Below are 14255 nucleotides of genomic sequence, written 5' to 3'. Positions count from 1 at the left end.
CCTGGAGACCCGGGATCGAGTCCCGCGTCGGGCTCCCGGTGCATGGAGCCTGCTTCTTCCTCTGCCTGTGTCTCTGCCTGTCTCTCTCACTGTGTGCCTATCATAAATAAATAAATTAAAAAAAATAACTATTTGAATATATTAATTATGTAGCTAACTGAAATACTGTTAGAAATCACCTTTAGAGATGAAGTGGAAAATTGAAACATGAGTCTCAGTGACTATAGCAAACAAAGGAAAAAAACACCTATTGATGTTTCCAAACACTTGTTAAATTTCCTGTAATGCACAAACAAGGGCATACGCCAGTGTTGGTATATCTATTTTGAACTTCTTAATTTTTTTTTCTTGGTAATCTCTACGCCCAATGAGGAGCTTGAATTCAAGATCCTGAGATCAAGAGTCACAGACTGTACTGAATGAGCCAGCCAGGTGCCCCTGAACTTGTCTAATGCACATACAGAGTACTTGCATAAAACAATATTTCAACATTGACTATCTAAAATGAAGTATACTATATTTTGTTATGGATAGATATTTCTAAGTTATATTGCTAAATATGGGAATTGGGGATTTATTTAAATATATGGAAAAGGAATCGTGCTTATAAATCTATTCTCTAAGCATTAGTTATAGATCCCCAATGAAAGAAGGTACTCATATCTGACTTCTCACAGTATTAACTTATAATTCAATTCAAAAGCTAAATAGTTTTGTTTTACCCAAATCTCATTATATATTCCCATGAAATAACTTATCAAGTCTTTTATTCCTTTTTGCAAAGAATAAGAAATAATTAGCACAGATAAATGAGTTCTTTATCACCAATAATGGAACAGAAGTTAAATGATTTTAATTTTAATTTTTTATTTTTTATTTTATTTTTTTTAAAGATTTATTTATTTATTTATGATAGACATAGAGAGAGAGAGATAGAGAGAGAGGCAGAGTGTGTCACAGGCAGAGGGAGAAGCAGGCTCCATGCCGGGAGCCCGACGTGGGACTCAATCCCGGGACTCCAGGATCACGCCCTGGGCCAAAGGCAGGCGTTAAACCACTGCGCCACCCAGGGATCCCCGATTTTAATTTTTAATGTATTTAAGAATTACAAAACTGGTGGCTGAACCTGCCAAAACAATAACAACATCCAATTTGATTATGCCATTGTGTTGATAAGCACTTTATATCCAGTGCTTCTCATCTGTACAAAACTCCTGCAAAACATATACTATTATCATTATTCCAAGATGAAGGAAACCGAAGTCCAAGAAGTTATTTAACTTGCTTGTGGTAGGGGATCCCTGGGTGGCTCAGCGGTTTGGTGCCTGCCTTTGGCCCAGGGCACAGTCCTGGAGTCTCGGGATTGAGACCCGTGTCGGGCTCCCTGTATGGAGCCTGCTTTTCCCTCTGCCTGTGTCTTTGCCTCTCTCTATGTCTATCATGAATAAATAAATAAAAATCTTTAAAAAAAAAAGAAAGTATTCTTTAAAAAAAAAAAAAACTTGCTTGTGGTATATTTTATAAATTAAAATTAATGATTAATTTAGATTTTCTTCAGTGTTTTTATGTATTAAGAGTTAATTTATAAATAACTTAGGGCCATAATGATTTTCACTGGTTTCAGAAAAATATACACATAAAAATTATATCTTTAGGTGTAACATAAAATATACATTACACATAGACACATAACAACATGTACTAAAAACAATTTTGCTCCTTAATCTAAAAGGCTTTATCATACCAAAACTGTTGAAAAATAGTAAAGTATATATATTCCCTTTCTAGGTAAAACATAAGAACCCTTTAGTCAGAATTCTACATATTATATCTTTATCTGGTATATGGATCCAAGCATAGTGTTTAGTCTACAACAAAAGAACAAAATAATTCCTGGTTCTATAGTTGTAATTACATAACACTTGACATGCATTCCTAACATTTAGCGGAAGAACAGAGAGAGATCTATAATAGATGAAGTTGAATTAAACAATTTCAAGGAATCACTTATGGAAGCATTTGGTCTATATGTATCTCTAACTTCAACTATCTACAACTCTGACATACGGACTTATTTTCTCATTTTCAGAAATTTATTTCCAAATTCCCTTCAAACTGGTAAAAGTTTATGAGACTTAAAATTCACTTCACACCTTTGCTGTGATTTGTTAGTATTTGAATTTTTAAAAGAAAAGAGATTCTTAAATTCCTACCATCCTCAGTCCTTGGCTGCTGAGGGAACATGTAGTTAGTGAGCACCATTTTCTGGGTCTCTGAATCAGTCTCTTTTTGAAGAGGTATCAGGGGTTTAGACTACGGAAAGAAAAATAAATGTTTAATTTTCAACAATTCTAAAGTAAATACATATCCAGTAATTCTTCTGAATAAGTACACACCATTTTTTCTATAAAATATCAATATGTATATTACAAAAGCAAGCTTATATATACATTAAAAACTTTTAAGCAGTGATTTGAAACCTTATAAAAATCTAAAAAATAACATATTAATTTTTAGTATAAAACAAAACTCATACTGTATTGCAATTATCACTAGTTATCAATACAATTTAAAAACACCTCATATACTAAGTATACCCATAGTCCAATAATTACTTATCACAGTGATTTAATAAAGCTATAAAACAAGCCTTTCCATTTTATGTTATTGTGCCCCATTTATGTTATCATTTCCCTTTGGAAAGAGGCTTTTATAGAAATGGTTTAGAAGATTTAGTCTAGTTATCTGCAGGTTAATTCTAGCGGAAAAAAGAGCACTTAAACATTAAGCTATAACCTGCTTCTCTCCTCTGTCAACTGTCTCCTTTAATAAATGGTACCACAAGTTACTGACTTCAGTGGTATATTATAAACCTGTTATTTTGGACGTCATTTTTTCCTAAGCCTTCTTTCCTAACTGGTTATAAAGTGTTTCCAATTTATTATTAATATAACTAATAACTTTTGCCAGCCTATTAATCTAAAATCTTACCAATCCAAGTCTTGGTCAACTCCAAAGAGGCAAGCAACTACCCGATCTCTTCCTCACCCGCCACCCTATCAATCAAATCTTTACCCTTACTCTTGTGAAAACTTTGCAGCCAGCGAATTCCATCCGACAGTCTTATATCCCCAATTCAAGCACTTCTTCCATGCCCCTCAATTTGTTCCATGGTAAACAAACTGCCCTGCATCTCAAACATCTTTATTGAAAACTTTCCTTGACCTCCCTAGATACTTTCCTTGACCTCCTCAGATAAAAAAAATGGTAGATCTATTCCTTCCCCAAACAAAGACAGTGCTCTGCTCCTCTTTAGTCTTCTTAAATACAGGGGTGCTTATTCTCCCATAGCTCACAGACGCTGGGTCAGGAGGTGGATTCTGAGCTTACAAATGCTGTGAGATCATCACTGTTATCAAGTATAAATACTGTTTTTTTGAGGAATATAAACTGTGCCTCTACCCTCCTGAACTCTGCCTCTGCCATTGTATCTCCTTTCCTAGTATCCACTGACCTCTCAGTAGAATCCATCTATTCTTGACTCTTTTATGACAAATCTTTCCACAGTCATGGGTAATTTAATAGATACAAAACATAAATGACATGGTCATTCTCTTAACCCACTGATGTCTTAGCAGATGAGGAGTACATGGGAAAGGGGAAAGAAGTCTACTTAGATGGACATGTCAAAATTATTTGGAGGCTTTTAAAAACAAATCACTCCTGGAAATGGTTCTAAAATTGTGGTAATAACTGTACAATTCTATAAACATATTAAAAAGCATTCAACTGTACATTTTTAAATGGGTGAATTGTATGGTTTGTGAATATATTTCAATAAAGATGTTATAAGAAAACTAATCATCTGTTATTTATGGGGTAACAAAGGCAGAAACATAGATTGAGGCCTCTCCATTCCCTAAAACAAAACATCTAACTCCAGTAATCTCTATTTCTATTTCTTTTTAAAAACTTATTATTATTATTAGTTTTTTTTAGTAATCTCTACACCCAACACGGGGCTTGAACTCACAACTCTGAAATCAAAAGTCCCATGCTCTTCCAACTGAGCCAGCCAGGCGCTTCTCTATTCCTATTTCAGATATTCAATCCATTCCCTTGCCATAATTCCCACAATGTAACCAGTAAATATTCATCCTCTGAAAACTAAAATCACTCATTCAACAAATATTTACTTATATTTGCCTTTTAGATGCCAAAGTCCTATAACAGGCACCAGGTATACATTGGTTACTGGTTTGGGAGAGTTTACAATACATGAGAGGAAAGACAGGGACAACAAAATGAGACATTATAGAGGTGTCTGGGTGGCTCAGTGGGTTAAGCATCTGCTTTCAGCTCAGGTCATAATCCCAGGATCCAGGGATTGAGCCTTGCGTCAGACTCTGCTTAGCAGGGAGTCTGCTTCTCCCTCTCCCTCTGTGTGTGCGTCCTCTCTCTCTCACTCTCAAGTAAATAAATAAAATCTTTTAAAAAAACAAAATGAGACAGTACAACATAATTTAAGTACAGGTTAGAGTATAGGGAGCTAAGAGAAAATATAAGAGGTGTTCACTTATCACACTCTTGAGTGATTAGGAAAGCATTCCTGAAAGAACGCCTTTCTACATGATGAGTAGGCATTAACCAGGTAAGAAGGGGGAGAGAGAATGATCCAACAGTGCAGAACTCATTTGGGGATATGAAAATGAAGGTGTAAGGGATAAAGATGAAGATAGACGATGAGCAAGGTCTTGAAGGATAGGATATGGAGAAAGGAGAAGTCATGAAAAGGCTTTTTTTTTTTTTTTTTTTTTTGAAAAGGCTTTAAATAGATTAGTGCTGGAACAGATAAAAGGATTGCTTATAGTGTGGTTCAGAATGAAATCAGAGTGATATGAGATTGGAGGTGGTGGCAACAATGGAAGCAGAGACCTGTTAGAAATCTCAATAGTCCAAATAAACATTGTTCAACAGAAATATAATAGTGAGACTAAAATGAGAACCATAGATTATCTATAAATTTTTAGCAGCTGCATGTTTTGAAGGGCAAAAATAAGTTAAATTTTGATAATGTATCAAATTTAACATATCCTATAAATTTAAAATATAATTTTGATGTATGATCAATAAAAATTGCTAATATATTTTGCTTTCTTTGTTTTTACTAAATATACAAAATCCAGAGTATATTTTACACTTAGAGTACATCTCAAATTGGACTACACACATGACACTAGTGCCTACTGTTCTGGACAGTGCATGTTTAAGTAAAAGATGATACACTATATGATGAACAGTTAAGAGTTATACACCCAAGCCTCGGTCTCTAGCAAGTACTTTTTACTGATCTAGGGAGCCCAGGAAAAGAAAAAGATTTGGAGCAGAGGATGGAATGCTCACTTTTGGGCTAGATGAATTTGAGACATCTAGGTAGCAACGTTAAGTAGACAATAAGGGTGCAGTTTGGGAAAGAAAACTGAGCTAAGGGAAACTCTTAGGAATAATGGGCATATAGAGAGCAATTGCATCTTTTACATTAGAAAGTGTAGGAAAAGAAACTAAAGAAGAACCTAGAGTACTACAGGGGAACCAACATATAAAAGATTGGCAGAAGAAAAATTCCTAAAAAGGGAAACCGAGGAGTGGTCAATCACAAGGACAACCAGTAGAGAACGCTAAGATAGACACCACACAGGGCTCTCTCTCCACTGTTCCAACTATACATGCCAGTCAGTCTCACCAAGACTGACACTCCCTTGAACTTTCCACCTTATTGCCATTGTTTTTCCTGGTCTCTGCTTCTCTCTTTGTACCTCATGGATTTCATTATAACCACCTTCCTGCCAATTACCAAGACCTCCTTGCACTTTCTTTTACACCTGGTGTGGCAAAGCTGTAATCCACAGTCATACCAACTGTGCACTTTCTTTGTATCACACAATTGAGCAAATTAGTGTAACTATGAGTTTGTGGTAACCAACTTCAACAGGGCTCTCAATGTTGCCTGAAAACCTTTCCATGTTTCCTAAATTCTATTCTGAAGATAGTGTTTTCTGAAAAGGTTAAAAAGAAAAAACAGGATTTAAGAACTGCTTGGAAACAGCTACATTCTAAGAGTTTCAACATAAACATTATTAGCTCTCCCTTTCACAAACATCAGACCAAATTGCCTTCAAAAGGAAAAGAATCCCTGCCAGTTTTAATTTCCATCAGTTATACACCAGTTACCCAACCCCATCTTGTATTAATCTCATTGTCCACACAGCCTCCTCACAACAACCTATAGAAATGCTCTCTAATATTAAAGGATTCCCTCTTACATTGCCTCTAGCTACCAATTTATGTTCCACTCCTCTTCTTTTTCATCCAACCTTCTTAAAAGCTTAATCAACAACTGTATGGCTTCATTCTCTCATTTATTCATTCCTTAAATTGCATCAACTGGGTTTTTGATGTACACCTCTAAAATTACGTTAGTTATAGACATAGTAAGTTGGCAAGTTAAGTATAACTTGTCAAAATATAATGCATATTTTCCAGACTTCATTTGAATTGACCCCTCAAACAGCATTTATCCCATTATAACTTCATAACTTCTTCCATTAAGCCAGTTGCCTCATCATTAACTTGAATCTACTATCATATGGCCACTCTTTCTAAGCCTATTGACCCAGCTGCCACTTAAATGTAAGTAATAAATGTATATATGTATGTATGTATGTATGTATATTAGTATTCCTCATGATTCATCCATCCCTAACAATTAAATAAATAAATTCAGAGCTCCTTTTGAGAAAATAATAAAAGCTATGAAACCACTCCCTAAAAAAAGGCGATTAAAATGATGAGCTGAACTCCTATTATCTCTTCTTGGGACAAAAATCTTTAAAAAATTTTTATAATAAACAAAAGGAACAGATCTATAACTGTCCTGGAAAAAGAAAACTGCCTTCAGGAGTACTTACAGAAATCCCAGGAGATTTGAAATTTAAAGAATGGAGAAACCAAGAGCATAGAAACCAGAATCTAGGACAAAGCTGGAGAGGATTGTGGCCACTAGAATTGTTCTCTAGGTGCCTCTACCCAGATATATCAAAGGTACTTCAAACTTAACATACCTAACTGGAACTACTATCTTCCCATAAACCTTTTTTTCTGTTGTGGTTCCTCATCTTGGTTATTGTATCAATACATCAATACCCACCGAGCCCTCCAGTCACATCTCTGAGGCTCACCTTCGTTTTTACTTCCTTTCTTCTCACACACATGAATTCTTCACATATTCTAGTGATGTGACCATTTTAAAGATTTTTATTTATTTATTCATGAGACACACAGAGAAAGAGAGAGAGAGGCAGAGACACAGGCAGAGGGAGAAGCAGGCTCCATGCAAGGAGCCCGATGTGGGACTCAATCCCGGGTCTCCAGGATCAGGCCCTGGGCTGAAGGTGGCACTAAACTGCTGGGCCACAGCGGCTGCCCATGATGTGACCTTTTAAGTTATATCTTAAATATACTAGCTCTTCTCTGGCCCTGTTACCATTATTTTACTTCAAGGTAACATTTTCTATGGCCTTGAGTTTGGCAATGCCCTACTCTCTAGTCTAGTCTCTCCTGCCTTCACACCAAGCACCACTACCCCCTGCTAAATCCATCTTCCACAATGCAGCCCAAAAAGCTTTCCAAAATAACAATCTTATCCTACTATTTGCTTGTTCATACGTCATACTGGTTCATCATCAACTATAGTAGGGTTGACATGTATTACAGGATCACTTCTTTCTCTTAAACTGATGGCATATATGAATAATTGATTATGATTATAATGACCAAAAGCCAATTTGCCTGGGATATTTGCATTTTACACATGCTGATGTGACATAGTTATCATAAAGCCCTTTTCATTATCAAAAGGGTCTTAGTATGGACAATAAATTACAAGTTACCCTAATCACAGCAATCTCCCACTGAGGCTGAGTATGACTTCTGAATCCTTATAACAATTATTCAGAAGCCAGTCATAAATTAACAGAGTTAATTAACTTGCCATGCAAGTTAATTAGAAAAGAAACTGTTCACCAGTCTTGAAATATAATGCAAGTTTCTCTGCATGGCATACAAGATTCTCCATGACCTGAGAGCTGTCTACCTCTCTGGCCTCATTTCCTACTCTTCCACTTAAAGGTTATGTTCTAGTCACAACGAACCACTTCTCCAGTTACAGAGTACCCTAGACTTCTTCACCAAAGAGTACTTAGGTTTATGATATTCCTTCTAATTAGTATTTTCTTCCCCCATCTTTGTTTAAATCCTTTTATTCTTCTAAGAAGTGGTTAGTCATTTGCAGGCATCTCCTCCACGGGGAAACCTGCATTTACATCCCCAAATTTTGCTTCTCTTCTTTCATCCTGAAGCCTAATCCTACTAAACCTTTTATCACATTGCATTACAATGACCTTCTTAATATCCTTACTTGGCCCATCTTAGTCTGCCTGGCACAAAGCAGTTGTTCAATAAATATTTCTTGAATGAAAATGAACAAACGAATAAGGAAATGAATCAACTGTTCTGTTTAAGACTTCAGAAACTCATGAAAAATTATGTGACTCCATGTACTGCATACAGGTACATTCCCTAAATGGTCAGTGAAATATCCAAGAGCAATTTATTTTGTTGTGGGTTTTTTTTTTTTTAAGAGCAATTTATTTTGATAATTCTACTCAAATTACTTTCACATACCTTCTCCCCTATATGTTGTTCTTTCTTAGCAAAATGACTGCTTCATACTGTGAGGGAGATTTTATAGCTACACAAGATGATTCATTATTTACCTGTTTATTACTTGTCAAACTGAGAAAAAACACAAAACCCTGTATCACTACAATTTTTTTTAAAGATTTTATTTATTTATTCATGACAGACACACACACAGACAGAGGCAGAGACACAGGCAGAGGGAGAAGTAGGCTCCATGCAGGGAGCCCGACGTGAGACCCGATCCTGGGTCTCCAGGATCAGGCCCCGGGCTGAAGGCAGCGCTTAACTGCTGAGCCATCGGGGCTGCCCCTATCACTACAATTTTTAAAAAATTTGAGAGTGCGTGCACGTGTGTGTGTGTATGTGTGTGTGTGTGTGTGTGTGTGTGTGAGAGAGAGAGAGAGAGAGAGAGAGAGAGGGAGAGGATAAGCAGGGGGAGGGGCAGAGGGAGAAGGAGAAGCAGAATCTCCACTGAGCAAGGAGCCCAAAGCAGGGCTCAAGCCATGCTTAACCAACTGATCCATCCAGGTACCCCTACAGGGTTTTTTTTTTTTAAGATTTATTTATTTATTTCAGAGAGACAGAGCAAGCATGAGCAGGGAAAGAGGCAGTGAGAGAAGGAGAGAAAGAATCTTAAGTAGACTCCCTAGAGTGCAGAGACCCATCCGTGCAGATCTCACGTCCTTGAGGTCATGACCTGAGCCAATATCAAGAGCTGGATGTTCAACCAACTGAGCAACCCAGGTGCCCCTACTACAGTTTTGTTTGTTTGTTTTTTTTTTAAGTAATTAACAGATGTGGGACAAAGAAAAGAAAATGAGAGAACACTGTAAATATGAAGAAACTCTTAGATACTAGATAATTTCACTAAAATGAGTCATCTGGCATAATATGCTGGTATTTACTCCAATAGTGCTATTATACTAAAAGTCTGAGTCCTCAAGACCAGGAGCTATGTCTCACAACTATAATAAGTAACTGGCATAAGCCAGGGCCTAGCAATGTTTTGTGAATCCAAATGCAAAATTTCAAACATTCCACATGTAAATATTTAAATTAAGAGATTAGAAAATTAAGAGTTCCATATATACATGAACTGACACATTTAATGATGATCCAGCAATCACTGTGTTCAAGCTCTCACAAAAGCAAAGGTAACATCATTTTAGTATTTCCTTCCTTAGCTTATAGAACAAGGAAATACTACAATCTGATTCTTAAGTGTAGACTGACAACAACTCAAGCCTTTTAGAATATTAATAAGAATTAGGTAAGAAAATTGGTCTTGGTTAAGAAGCTTGGAGAATCCTGAAATATAGACAAGTGGGTTTCTTTATGATAGTAACACAAAAAGGTTGTTAATATAATCTAAAAGAAGGATAAAATACAGTCTCCCAAGCAAATTTAACTATAGAATTTAAGAATATCTTATGAGGGGGCGCCTGGGTGGCTCAGTCAGTTAAGTAACTGCCTTCTGCTCAGGCCATGAAGCTGGGGGTTCCTGGGGTCGAGCCCCACATCAGGCCCTCTGCTCAGTGGGGAACCTGCTTCTCCCTTTCCCTCTGCCTGCCACTTCCCCTGCTTGTGCTCTCTCACTCTGTCAAATAAATAAATAAAATCTTAAAAAAAAAAAAAAGAGTATCTTATGAGACTAGTGTATCCAAACCTTAGGAAAATGCAGCTTTAGATAACTTATTATAAGGTATTGCTCAAAGTCAAGTACTAAGCATTAACTTATTAAAAGGATCAGCAAACTGTATACTCTACTAGGTTAAAAAAAAAATTACCAGTAAGATATACCTGAGAATAAATATGGAGGAAAGATTTCCTCATACTTACAGAGAGTAAGTTAACTCTTATTTTGTTTAGGACCTACAATCTATTACTTTGATGACATTATACAGGAGATTTCTTATCAATTAAAGTAGAAGTTTACAACAATCTACACTGTGAATCCTAAAACTAAGAATGAGATACTCAAAACTCAAAATATATTTTGCCAATGTCTTTCACAGGGGAATTAGAGCTACTATATGCAAGGATAAATTACTAACATTTATTTCTAAGACTAAGGCAAATACAGAGACTTCCCCGCTAACTGTCCAAATGGAAACTTAGCTAGAGTACTAAGACAGATTCACTGTCCTGACCTTCCTGCCTCCCATGCACTATAATACACTTAAATCAGTATTTCATATCCACTATTCCACGAAAAATATGTACTCTTCCCAAGGTCAGTAACTACTTCTATCTTGACAAACCTAATGGCCAATTAGAGGTTCTCACCTACCCAATCCATCAGCAACTATGGCTCAGATGATCTTTCCTGAAGTACTTCCTTCAGATGACTCTCTAGATAACATCCTCTCCTGGCTACCTGGTTCTTCTCATTTTCCTTTTGGGGCCACTCTCTTCCCTGAACTTATTAATCTTTGACCTTTTTTTCTTCTCTGTTCTTTCTCCCTAGTAATTTTATGCACTTCCATGGTGTTAAATCCTCCCTTTGTACAATGCTGACTTCCAAATTTTATCTCTAGCCAATGCCTGATAGTCAATTACTGACCTGACAGTCCTACATTCCTTCTCACCATCCCCATTATTATCACAATAGTTGAAGCCCCACAATACCTCCTTCTCAACTATTGCAATACCCTCCTTACTGAACCTTCTCCTTCCAAAACAGAATATTCCACTCCTAATCTTAGCACCCAACCATGGTCCATTCCTCACACAAGCGCCAAATGATCCTTTTTAAAAAAAATTACATTTTGCCATTCCCTGGCAGGAAACACTTCAACAGATTTCATCTAACTCAAAATAAACCCCAATTGGTTAGTATGGCCTACAAGGTCCTATGTGATCTAGTCCCAATGTTCCTCTCTGATCTAATCTTACTCAATTCTCTTCCTTGCTCACTATTTTCCAGCCGTTAGGGTTTTAATGTATTCCTCAGTTACACCAAGCTCATTCCAATATTAGGACCTTTCTCTAAATATTATTTAAAGGCACCTCCTCTCCCAACTCACTGTCCTAGTCTATGCATGGCTCACTCCTAATTGTATGGGAGCATCTGCTCTACTGGTTCCCTTCCTTAGAGAGAGAGAGACTTCCTAAATCATCCTATTTAAAATAGGATGTTTACTCTTTCCCTGCTATTCCTCTAATGCCTATCAGGTTCTGTTTTGCTTTGTAGCTCTGACACATTATTACACAATCACTTTTCTCTCTCTCTTGAAAATGTAAGCTCCATGAGAATATAAGAAGATTCTATTTGCTTCACCAATATATCTTGTTTCCAATTTTAGTATATGAGCTGCCGAAGCGAGCACTATCTCAAGTTTCCAGAGCAGTTCATGATCTACTGTTAAGCCTTCAATAAATATTTATCAATCAAAGTCAAGTCCCAGGAGTAACTCTTAATTCCTTAGAAACATTTCTTTCAGGCGTGTGAAAGTGTGTGATTAGAAGCATAATTTAAATTGATTATTAAATTTCTATAGATAAAATACCATAGAGGATCACTATAAAAACTTCAAAACGGAGAATACTGAGTCTGATACCTTAATCAATATATCTTTTTACGGATTCAGGAGTAATTAGACAAGTCCGATAGGATTTATGTTTTGAATCTACACAAATTGCACAAAACTTAGCTGCATCTACATATTTTCTAAGATTTTCTTTCCTTATATATATTTTAAAATGTATACCAGGGTATAACAGCTCTTAAATGAGCCTATGTAAATTATTGTGCATAATTCTATAACACAATTGAAATTCCAGAATTTACAAAATCAGAATGCCTACCTGATTATCTGAGAGCCACATAGCAGTCAATTGTTGCAGCTTTGTAAAGCTAAAGGGCAAATTCTTTAATCTGTGGGGGGAAATACAAACAAAATTAAAATAACAAATGTTAAAATGTAAGAGCAAAACCTAATGGTCTTCTAAACAATATTATATTTTTGAATATGAAAACAGGAGATAAATATTTAACTTAGGAGAGAACCTGATAAAAGTCTTTGACATAAGATATAAGATAAACTATTATTCAGTTTTATAAGAATTCATTTTAAAAATAAAATGCTTCAATTGAATCAATTCAGCTAGAGGAAAAATAGATAATCAAATAGCCTCAAAAAATTATCTGCTAAGAAAAAATGTTAACCATCTTTACTTTAACTCAAAGATAAGAACACCTTAAGCAATGTCTCATAAAATTGCTGTGGATATTTTATTTATATTTAGAAAGAACAAACTACTTCAAGAAGCCTGAGTGAGAGTTAGAAAAACTCCAAGTTCTGAGCCAGCACTTTCATATTCCAAAGGCTATTTGAACAATATAATGAGGGGCAGCCTCATTGTATGAGGTGGCTCAGCGGTTGAGTGCACTTTCAGCCCGGGCGGGGCCTGATCCTAGAGACCCGGAATCGAGCCCCACATTGGGCTCCTTGCTTCTCCCTCTGCCTGTGTCTCTCTCTCTTTCTCTCTCATGAATAAATAAATAAATCTTTAATGAGTAAAAAACAAAATAATATTAACTCCTCAGAAGGCCAAATTAGAAGAGCACCCTATTTAAAACAGAATGTCTACTTAACTTACACCTTCTATCTTGTTATGCTATCTACTCTGCTATGCCTACCTTCCAAGGCAATATGCTAGAACCTAAGGGCTCTAGCTTTAGGGTACAAAGTATGGGCGGAAATGAGGATTTAATTTTTTTAAAAGGTAGTGGTTATTCTTAAACAAAATGGAACAGTCCAAATACCTTAATTAGTCAGAAAACTGGGCTAACAGTAAAGCTCTACTTTACAAGCTAAGTGAGCCATCTTAAATCTGAGTGTTAATTTTCTCCTTGTAAAATAACAATACTGTACTATTGCATAGTGTTGTTTTGATATTTTGTAAGGTATTATGAAAGCATAATGTAAAAATGCTCTACATTCTTTTAACATTATTAGTATCTTTACCTCAGGAAAAATTACAGACCGTCTGTTCTTAAACATTATGCCAATTTAGCAACTCTAGTGATTTGCTCTGCACTTTGACTGTGTTGCCCAAGCTATGTAAATGGGTGCCTAATTCAGATCTCTGCTCAGAAAAATACAGGGAGCAGATTAAATGAAAAGCTGCTTCATGCATCAGTATTATGGTGAAGGTATGACTTAAGGAATAAAAAAGGGTGAGTATAAGGAAAGAACAGCTATCTAGCTAAGGCTTTAAGTTGTTGAGCTAAAGTTGACACAAAATGAACTGTGACAAATAACCCACTATAAAACCACAGAAAATTAGGTCATCTTTCAAATAAAAATTCTATTTAAAAACCAAAAATACATATGAAAAGAATATGAAAAAAAAAAGAGAGAATGTTATGCATGCCATTTTCTTTTCTTTTTTTTTTGCAATGCCAGTCTTCTTTGGAAAATATATTTATTATTGATAATGCATGCCATTTTCTATCAAATAATGAAACTTTAATTTCATTCAATCAATGT

At 35.9% G+C, this 14255-nt stretch overlaps 1 protein-coding gene across 15 annotated transcripts in view; it reads right to left on the bottom strand.

The window, feature by feature from the left end:
* ERBIN (erbb2 interacting protein) overlaps positions 1-14255 on the bottom strand; it is a 118293-nt gene that overhangs the window by 31494 nt on the left and 72544 nt on the right. For all 15 annotated transcript variants that reach the window (XM_035713486.2, XM_025448025.3, XM_049103181.1 and 12 more), the window contains 2 exons: positions 12568-12637; positions 2214-2313 (listed from right to left, as the gene is read on the bottom strand). In XM_035713486.2, coding sequence (XP_035569379.1) covers positions 2214-2313; positions 12568-12637 — 170 coding nt within the window. The remainder of the gene's footprint in view (positions 1-2213; positions 2314-12567; positions 12638-14255) is intronic.

The sequence above is a fragment of the Canis lupus genome, chromosome 2 (genome assembly GCF_003254725.2).
Source record: "Canis lupus dingo isolate Sandy chromosome 2, ASM325472v2, whole genome shotgun sequence".
NCBI classification, from domain to species: domain Eukaryota; kingdom Metazoa; phylum Chordata; class Mammalia; order Carnivora; family Canidae; genus Canis; species Canis lupus.
This window is presented reverse-complemented; position numbering and strand designations above follow the sequence as displayed.